At 32.1% G+C, this 10,145-nt stretch overlaps 1 protein-coding gene and 1 long non-coding RNA gene across 18 annotated transcripts in view; one reads left to right on the top strand and one right to left on the bottom strand.

The window, feature by feature from the left end:
- LOC128891942 (serine/threonine-protein kinase tousled-like 2) overlaps positions 1–6,721 on the top strand; it is a 38,874-nt gene extending 32,153 nt beyond the window's left edge. For 14 of the 16 annotated variants that reach the window (XM_054151924.1, XM_054151931.1, XM_054151930.1 and 11 more), the window contains 13 exons: positions 540–630; positions 741–1,003; positions 1,080–1,313; positions 2,453–2,545; positions 2,709–3,170; positions 3,280–3,483; positions 3,568–3,659; positions 3,856–4,003; positions 4,109–4,220; positions 4,313–4,451; positions 4,540–4,651; positions 4,784–4,891; positions 4,978–6,721. In XM_054151924.1, the coding sequence (XP_054007899.1) occupies positions 540–630; positions 741–1,003; positions 1,080–1,313; positions 2,453–2,545; positions 2,709–3,170; positions 3,280–3,483; positions 3,568–3,659; positions 3,856–4,003; positions 4,109–4,220; positions 4,313–4,451; positions 4,540–4,651; positions 4,784–4,891; positions 4,978–5,193 (2,274 nt within the window). In that variant the 3' untranslated portion in view covers positions 5,194–6,721. Of the gene's footprint in view, positions 1–84; positions 249–539; positions 631–740; positions 1,004–1,079; positions 1,314–2,452; positions 2,546–2,708; positions 3,171–3,279; positions 3,484–3,567; positions 3,660–3,855; positions 4,004–4,108; positions 4,221–4,312; positions 4,452–4,539; positions 4,652–4,783; positions 4,892–4,977 lie in introns of those variants that run through there. The other 2 variants (XM_054151937.1, XM_054151932.1) reach the window with 2 other exon arrangements.
- LOC128891953 (uncharacterized) lies at positions 5,375–10,072 on the bottom strand. Of its 2 annotated transcripts, none has more exons than XR_008460979.1 (2): positions 9,144–10,072; positions 5,375–6,801 (listed from the first exon to the last, which is right to left on the bottom strand). It is a non-coding gene; the product is annotated as an uncharacterized LOC128891953 (long non-coding RNA). The 2 variants fall into 2 exon arrangements; XR_008460980.1 differs by lacking the exon at positions 9,144–10,072 and adding an exon at positions 8,238–8,607.
- Positions 10,073–10,145: the final 73 nt, after the last annotated feature.

Below are 10,145 nucleotides of genomic sequence, written 5' to 3'. Positions count from 1 at the left end.
TCTCTCTCTCTCTCTCTCTCTCTCTCTCTCTCTCTCTCTCTCTCGTTCTCTCTTGTACTGTCTTCCACTCTCACTCTTTCTTTTTTCATTTCTTATTAAACCTATTTCTTTCTCACTCGCACTTTATTCGTCTTCTCTTCTCTGTTTTCGTTGCTAGTCTTTCTCTATCCTTTTAAGTTTCTTCCTGCAGTAAATCGTATCTTTTAATAACATGCGATCTTCGTTGGCTAATATCTTCTTATACGCCGGTACGATTTTCAAAGTGTTAACCTCTTCTACAAAGTATCGAATCTTGATTCGCGATACGATACTTTTCTCCATGTTGTTTCTCTAAACAAGCGGATACTAAGTTTTTCGATATTGGTAATTGTACAAAATAAGTGTACATAATATGATCTTTGCCTTTCATTACGATGTTTTGAGCAGTATTTAGCCTAATTCCGTTAGTACTGTAATGGTTTGTTCGTATTTTGTTGGAATATTTTTTTATGAAAAAATATGTTAAACGTTAATTTTTTATCAGTCTCTCTTACTTTCAGATGTCTGCTGGGTCACAAATTCAGATGGCACCCCAATCAACTGTAAACTCTGGTCAGTCGGTTCATAGTCAAGATTCGAACATGAGCACTGGTAAGTCGGCATATCTTGATCATAGTTGAAAATAAGAATTTTATACACAAGTATATCGAGAGTTACTGAAATATTCGTTTACAATTGGGATATCTTTAATGTAAATATAGGCTCATCGCATAGTGATAAGGAGGTAGACCCGAATACTCCGGAAAAGGTACCAAGAACTCCTTCGGAAAGAAAAAGAAAGCGAAAAGCTGACGATGGCGGTGGAGGAATTACGGGAGGACCTATAGGAAGTAAGGGTTCCAGGTCTGTAGCTGCCCTCGAGAATAAAAAGATCAATGAGTATTTTCCAAAGCATCATTTGGGCAGTAGTCCCATTCGGCACGGTGGTGCTAAAAGCCCCTCTCCTCAACAGGGTTATCCCATGGTAAATATCAATGTGATATTTTTATAACTTTTCTTTATATTCTTACTAATATTTTTCTTTAATTATGTGTCAACAGTATCCACCATCGCCTCAACAACTCCTTTCACCGCAAGTAACAACACCCAATTCTTCGGTGGCAGAATTCTCTTCATTGATGCAGCCACCGAGACCTCTTCCTCAACCTCCACCTCCTCCTCCACCAGCCTCGACACAACCTGCAGGCTCGATGGTCAGCAAGCAGGTGCAGGTAAGGCCTACCAACCTCAGTAGGACAAGCCAGGTCAGGCAAGCGAAGACTAACACCCCAAATGTAAGCAAAATTTGGTCATTCTTGCAAACATTTGATAAGAAACAACCCATAAAACATTCAGTTTGCAAATTGAATCTTATAATTTCGCTTTTACCAAGTTAATTATTTTAAATTACATATAAATATCTCTATGAAAAGGTATCATAAGAGTTAGACTAGTCTAAATTAAAAGTTCAATTTTGCTATAATATTAATGACAAATATCTAGAAAAAATTCTATGTCAAAAGGATAGGGACATTTAAAACTAATTTCGTTCAAAAACGAAAGTGTTAATTCTTTATAATACCTTGTCATTAGAAATAATTATATAATTTGTAAATATTATGTATACATTTTATTTTACTTTTTATTACTAATGTATTTATCTCCTTTTTTGTGTAAAAAGTAAATCATAAATCTACATCGTATATTTCATTTTCTAAAATTAGTATTATAATGGGCATTTATTGTCAGATGTTTGCAGTAAATTCAGCTAACTTCTGACTGGACTGTAGCACTGTATCCATTTGTTGTCATAGGAGTGCAGGCTACCTTGTAATATCACTCCTTAGTCCAAAATTTTTGGTTTACTTCCTAGTTATCGAAGCTATTTAATTTTAAGTTCATTTTACTTGCCAAAATAAAAACAGGTGTGCATGTTTCTTCTTTTCTTATTCGATTACAATTCTATTTCATTATAAAGTTTAGTCAACGTACGTACACAACATTATCTATACCGGCAAAAAGAAAAATGTAAAATACACAATGTTTTACCTTTTTCCATATTTTTTACATGCACACCTTAAACTGTGCGAACATTTTTGGTGTTTTCCTTGCTGCCTGTGTAATAGTTCTTTTCTATCGATACGTTTGGATTTTATCCTATAATTTTACTTTCGGTAACCAATGTGTCAGCCTATTGGAATCGAATAGGATACAGTATCGACTTTATTAAAAACATATATTACACTTAATTTCTTACTTAGACAGTTTTCCGTACCAAACTATCGAAATGTAACGAGTCGAAAACTTAGTCTTCGTTTTATCTTTATTTGGATGGTACAAGGTATCTGGTATTTCTGAGCTATGCTGACAAATGCATCAGATGTTACAGTAACTAGCTTATATTTATCATAAAAATATATTAATTGCATTCCAGACAGAACTTACTTGCCAGAGGATACAGGAATTTGAGACTCAAGCCTCTTCAGATTTAGAATTACGTAACAGCAAAATTGATGAGTTGAATAGAGTAAGTATAATATGTACAATTAATTTTTTCTCATCAAAATTATCGATGAGTATTTATTTCCAAGAATTTAATTCTTTTTATTATTTATGTATAATATACGACAATTCGTTTGATTTTAAATTGAAGTATTATTAATAATACGACTATTTGCACTTCGTTTCAGACGACAGATGAACTTAGGCATCAAATGGCTAATCAACAGAAACTGATTGAGCAGCACAAATCCCATATAAATAAATGTATAGACGTTGTAAAGAAATTACTGAAAGAAAAATCAAACATAGAAAAAAAGGAGGCTAGGCAAAAGTGTATGCAAAATAGACTGAGATTGGGTCAATTTGTGACTCAGAGGGTTGGTGCGACGTTTCAAGAAAACTGGACGGATGGTTACGCGTTTCAAGAATTAGCACGACGACAAGAAGAAATTGCGACTGAACGAGAAGAAATTGATAAACAAAAAAAACTGCTACTAAAAAAGAGGCCATCGAATAGTGAAACTGGTAGAAAACGTAGTCAGCCACAACCTTCCTTGCACAATGGCACGGAAGCTACGTTTTTGAAACCGGATGCAGTACCTGGATCTTATACATGGCAGGAGTATTATGAAGCTGACGAAATACTCAAGGTAGTGTATTTTATATTCCTTCAGCTGTTGATGAATTTATCAATCTCTGTGAGATTCTTTTATCCCGTGAATATAATTTTTATTCGTTCGTGTATCGTTTAACTTTCAGTTAAGACAAAGTGCATTGAAAAAAGAAGATGCAGATCTGCAACTAGAAATGGAAAAACTCGAAAGGGAACGAAATTTACACATCAGGGAGTTGAAACGTATTCATAACGAGGACCAATCAAGATTTAACTCTCATCCTGTATTGAATGAACGTTACCTTCTATTAATGTTATTAGGAAAAGGTGGCTTCAGTGAAGTGCATAAGGTTCGGCAATTTACACATTTAAAACAATGTTTTGTAATATTCGATATTTATTTATTTATAACCAAGAGTAATTCACGTTTCTAGGCATTTGACTTAAAAGAGCAACGATATGTCGCTTGTAAAGTTCATCAACTGAATAAAGACTGGAAAGAGGATAAGAAAGCTAATTATATTAAGTAAGTATTTTAAAATTAATATTATCTATATAACCATTCAATTTATATTAATTTAAATTAAAACCTCCAAGTGTAGTGTCGCAATACTATTATGTGTAGAACAGTATTTGTACTCTATATTTACGTAATGTTGGATCTAATTTTTGTAATACGATAATGTACTTTTGTTAGATTATTTTGAAATTTTTTTACACAGACATGCGTTACGGGAATATAATATACATAAAGCTCTCGATCATCCTCGTGTTGTGAAGTTGTACGATGTGTTTGAAATTGATGCCAATTCCTTTTGTACCGTCTTGGAATATTGTGATGGACATGATTTAGATTTTTATCTCAAGCAGGTGTGTATAACGATATATCTTTAATATAATAACATTCATGTATTCACATCTAACATTGGTTTACTATACTGCAGCAATACTTTATCAAGTGTTTTTCGTTTTCAGCATAAAACTATACCTGAAAGAGAAGCGAGATCTATTGTTATGCAAGTTGTGTCTGCATTAAAGTACCTCAATGAAATAAAACCCCCAGTCATACATTATGATTTAAAACCAGGTAAATTTTGTTTATGTATCAATTATACTAGTACCTTCATTTTATACAATTAAAATTAAATATTTTCAATTGTTTGTTAACGTTATTCGCAGGTAATATATTACTAACTGAAGGCAATGTTTGTGGAGAAATAAAAATTACAGACTTCGGATTAAGTAAAGTAATGGACGAAGAAAACTATAATCCAGACCATGGGATGGATTTAACATCTCAAGGAGCTGGTACCTATTGGTATGTATATTTATACAATTCATTTGAATTCGTTAATAACACTTAAAAGAAAAGAAGTATGTTTGTTTTACTCTATATAAACTTTTAGGTATCTTCCACCGGAGTGTTTTGTCATTGGTAAAAATCCTCCCAAAATATCGTCAAAAGTTGATGTATGGAGCGTGGGTGTTATATTTTATCAATGTCTATATGGTAAAAAGGTATGATTGATCACTGTAGTTTATTTACGTATTTTTTTTTTTATTTTTATTTATTTATTTATTTATTTACTTATTTATTTATCTAATATCAACTCACCAAATTTTAAACTACAAGATTTACATTGCTTTCAGCCTTTTGGACATAATCAATCTCAAGCTACAATTTTAGAGGAAAATACAATTCTGAAAGCTACCGAAGTTCAATTTGCAAATAAACCGACTGTTAGCAACGAAGCAAAGGTATTTATTTTAATCTAAATTCGCGATGTTCCCCCTTGGCAGAATGTTTGAAAGAGGTTTGAACGTTACTTTGGTGTTTTTTCTAGAGTTTCATAAGAAGTTGCCTAGCATATAGGAAAGAAGAACGTATAGATGTATTGACATTAGCTAGACACGAATATCTTCAACCTCCAGTGCCAAAACATGGCCGACAAGCGAATAATCAACAGCAGCAGCAACAACAACAGATTCAGCAACAGCAGCAACAATCGTCGTTTACTATTGGCATGTTTAGTGGTATGAACGCGTCAAGCAGTTCGTAGTGGAAAGAAACTAAAGACAAAATCTTTGATATGCTAATACATGCCAAATCTTGAACACTGAATTGCACACCATCTCATCTTAGGAAAATAGCGATTGCTATAACGAACTGTAAATAGTAAAAACCCGGATAGTATCACCATCACCAATACCACGATAACCACTACCACTCCACTACCACTATCACTACCATCTCCACCATCTCTACAAACTATACTTACAGGCCGACTATATAAAACATTGCGAGAGATGCGAGACTGGTCGCCGCAAGTCCAGGAGCTTGCGTCTTTCTACGAGACAAGCTACATTATTCAGCATGACAAAAATGTTGTGTTCGTAAATATTCAATTGTATTATCGTTCCTTGTATCAAACAGTGAGCTGACTTGATAATAGTGTTTAAAGAGAAACAGAAAAAAAAACATGTGATAAGTCATTGTGAAATTAAGTGAAGTTCAAATTAAGAAGAAAAAGAAACAAAGGAGTGCGGCAACGGGAATCATTGGAAGTGAATTACTCGGTGAATAAAGAGCAACGGAAGCGAAAATATCCGAGGCAGAGCACGTCAAAGCAGTTAAGAGGGACTTTGCTTTCGCGGAGACGTTCCTCTCTTCTGAAGTTATGTATGTATGAATGAATGTGACGAAAGATTGTTAAAACTAGCGTGCGTGTATATATTTATACTATATATATATATATACTAATAAATCCGATATAATATATATATATGGTGTAAAGAACAGGACAGCATTGACAGTGGGAAGATAACTGTGGTGGATCCTCGCATGACCTCCGTGCAGCCAAGTATTCCATGAATATTTGACTGCACATCATGTTACTTTATTCAAATATTAACATTATTACTGATATCATGACTAATAACGATTAACATACACGAGGAGATTTGGTTGGTTGTTCCTATTCTGAAACGAGTGGGCTTTATCTATACTGGATTGATTGATCTAAGGTTTGAATATAAAAACATAAAAAAAAAAACGTAAATGAATCGCGATGCTCCCAAATGAAAGAGAAACGTTTAGAATCGTAGTCCACCGCTTATTATATGCCCCATGCACATGTACATTTTTAATCCGAAATTTCCTAATCGAGTGGCTCCTTTTTTTTTTTTTCTTTTTCGAGAGTGGACTTCGGCGCGTTAACTATGATCTTACATTTTCGTGATATATATCTATTTGTATAATCAGGCGTTAAAAATTTTTAAGGTGAAAAAAATCATAATACTGTACCGACCTGATTATTATTTCTTTATTCATAATTTGTTTTATATATGTACGTTACATATAGATAATTATGAAATAGAAGACTAAGTTATTTTATCAAGTGCCCTTGCTTTGTATTATAGTCGCATCTGTCGACGTACTGCAGCTTTTGGGAGTAACAGAGAGTTGTTAAAATGTTGTAAGTTGTTGGTACAATGTGGGCACGGTATTGACGATTCAGTACCAACGTGATTGGCAAAGTATGGTCAGAGGAGAATACATTACAAGTCTGAACAGAGTCTACTACTAGATCCATCGCTTCTATTTTAAAAGCCAACCGTTCCCGCTTCCCTCTCCTACTTCTCTTATGATTTTTTTAATTTCTCGACGTCTGAAAAAAAAGAAACGTATACTTTTCAATCCTTCTGCGAGAAAGTACTTTTTGTAAACTAAAAAAATTGGAAGAGGCTGAATGAATTCATTGGTCGAAGACTGAATGAATTCATTTAATTTTTTTCCAAAGACGTGTATGCATAATTGTCTAAGTTAAAAAATTAACACGAGACGCATGTACCGCCTTTTTTGGTATGCCTCGAAACTCGATTACAATAGAGCACAAAATTTCCAGTTAGTACAGAAATTTTACTTAAAAATAACAATCGTAATTTCATAATATTAATGTAATACTTTATCGTAGTTGAAAATGACAATTATGCATACTACTTTTGGGCACAAAAAGTAAGTATACTTTGGCCAGTAGATTTTACAAAAAAAGAACACTTCTTTTAAATGTAAAAAGTATTGTTTTTCCACGATGACAGAAGTTAGAAAACTAAATCGTTCAGTAAGGAAAGGAAAGATAAAAGAATGAAGAAATCATTTAACGAGCATTTATTACATAAAGTCGCATCTGAGATTATTTGTAATTATATTTAAAAAGAAAAAAAAAACAAAAAAAAAGAACCGAAACGAATCTACACTAAGCAGTGTTTGTATGTTTTGTGATACAAACAATATTGCATTTGTACATAATAAAAATTCCTTGAAAGCGTATCGTTCATAAAATTATCAAATGCATATATCGAAAAGAAATTTTTATCCAAAGAGTGAGATTTTTTCACAGAAATTTCATTGCACAAAAATTCTGGTAATTTATTCCGGTGAAATAAATTTCTCGAAAAAAAGTATGAATTCTTACATAGGCCAAAAGTATTACATAATAATATTTTCAACTCTGCGTGCTTTTATAATTATGCACTGTAGAGTTCGGAATATTATTATGCATGTTTAAAAAAAAAAAAAAAAAAAAAAAGTCATTCTAAGAATTAGGGAGTTGCACTTTGAACAAACAGTAAATCTTTTTTATTGCCCCTGCGTGTCAGCATAGTCACGATCTTCCTCATAAACAACAGGAATTGCGTCGAGGATGGTGTATGAAACGTTATAGCAATAAATTTACGTATTTGTGTATAATTTAAAGTTAGTAAACTTATTAATTAAATATAAATTACGTATAACGGTGTATATTTTCCCTACAATATTATATGTATATATGTATTTTCTTTTACGAGAAACGGTTTCAAGGTAAAACCGTAGGTATAAAAGTGTACAATTTATATACGTCATCCTTATCGAACTAGATTTCAATATTCTTATGGCCAAGAAAAAGAAGTATTCTTTATATAAACAACGAAACATTGTTTTCCAATTTGTTGCTTAAAATCGAAATTACAAGCTATAGAATAAACTTTATTAATGAAAAAAGTTTTCTCTAGTCTCCAATAATGTTTCTTACGAATCAAATATATGTATGTTTCATTTTCTTACCATGTATATGTATAACATATGCATAGCAACATACGTTTGTTGCACATTTACATGTAAACTTAACGCTCACACACGAACAAAAGTCATAATACATACACAAACGCAGCAGGCCTACATATAACTGGTATACTTGAACCTGTATTTAATACATACAATAATTAATCATGTGAAACTTTTAAGTTTTTTGATAAAATCTTAGAAACAAAAGAACGAGGCAAAAAATTACATTGTAACGAATTCAATGAGAAGAAAATATCGACTATGCTGAATTCTTTGCAGTATTATTTTCTTTTTCCTTTATTTTACTTCGATATATGTCGAACGAACGAATTGTCTGATGTTAAACGATACAATTATTTTCACATGTTGCGGTAAGTACCTGGTATTTCGAAGATACATCATCTATCGCGAGAAATATCTCTAACAAGCATATACATACATATAAATAAACGGTAATTATGTTTCAGTAGAAAATGTGAATTTTAGACCAAAACAAATATACACTATGTAATTTAACGTTTTGTCATCGGTAAATTTGAAGGATAGATTCTGGTAATGTCAAACTTTTAAATCTACTCGTCCCGTTGTCAGTAACATTTCCAATCGATGAAATAACAACATACAATTATACAGATACTAAAAACTGGAACATGTATAATACATTATTAGTCTTCAAACAATTAATGTCAAAACAAAAATCTCCTTTTCGAATAAACTTTTTATATTTCTGTTTATGTATGTATCTATAATCTTTGATTCGAAAGAAGGAAGAAATTACTATGTACATAGTTGCAACTTGAAACTAAAACTAAACACATGTATTTCATTCCATCATACTTGTAAAATAACAAATGTTTGTATAAATTAAGCTATTTAAAGAGCATAGTAAATTCTACGCATAATTACTGTAACGTCTGTTGAATGTAAAATTAAAAAGGCGAGTAAACAAAACCACGTGACCGCGACAAATTCATGCTAGTAGGAAGCTACACGTTGAACGAATACAAATACAATGGAATACATGTTACTATTTATGTATAAATAATAACATTATTCCTTTCTTTTTAAGTCTTTAACTTTGACAATAAAAGACTTTCGACTTGGATATATCCTCAATGGAATGATCTTCTTAGTTCTTGTATTGAAACGCTAGATGGACTTACTATCCTGTTTTACGGCAGATACTGTAATTTTTTTTATAAACCACATAGTACTCTTCCATAAAACTACACAACTTTATAATTTCGATCTTTTTCTTCAGTAATAAGATTATGCTTTTTTAAATTATGTACCAAAAATGTAAAATATGTAAAAATCTCTTACTAATGAAGTAAATGTTGATGTAATATAAATATATATGTGTACGATAATCGAATGAGAAATTATTAAGATTATTTTGAATTGTATATAAAGGAAGAGTGTTTGCTTTCGCTCGATCATTCAAAAGTGTACAAAATATAATCAGTTAAAATAATCGGTGGCATTTATCCTCGAGGCCTGTAGTTATGTCCTAGCTACAGTACGATTTCAGGAAACTCGAGGTACCCAAGCTATAAGGGGGCCAGTGAGCCCTAACAAACTACTGGCAGGATATATCAGAGAATAACCAAGTAACGCGTATACAAAGTAATGTAAAGCAATAATGAACGAATAAATGTAAGATTGGATACGACTTTGCACCCTTATAAATAAAATTCATAATTGGTAGTGTCATCTAGTGACAGGAGCAGGACCTATTTCGTTACTGATCGAAACAGTTCCAATTTGAAGTTAGTTAATTCACCAACAAAAATTTGCTTGATTCTATTGTAAATAACCACTTGGATGTAACAATATTATGTGCAACACTTGAAAGTTTTATACTCACACGTCTTTAATATTCCTTCATCTCCCTTTACAATCAGTCAA

The sequence above is a fragment of the Hylaeus anthracinus genome, unplaced genomic scaffold, assembly GCF_026225885.1.
Source record: "Hylaeus anthracinus isolate JK02 unplaced genomic scaffold, UHH_iyHylAnth1.0_haploid 12002, whole genome shotgun sequence".
Lineage (NCBI taxonomy): Eukaryota > Metazoa > Arthropoda > Insecta > Hymenoptera > Colletidae > Hylaeus > Hylaeus anthracinus.
Note: the sequence above shows the minus strand (reverse complement) of the source record. Positions and strands in the feature narration are given on the sequence as shown.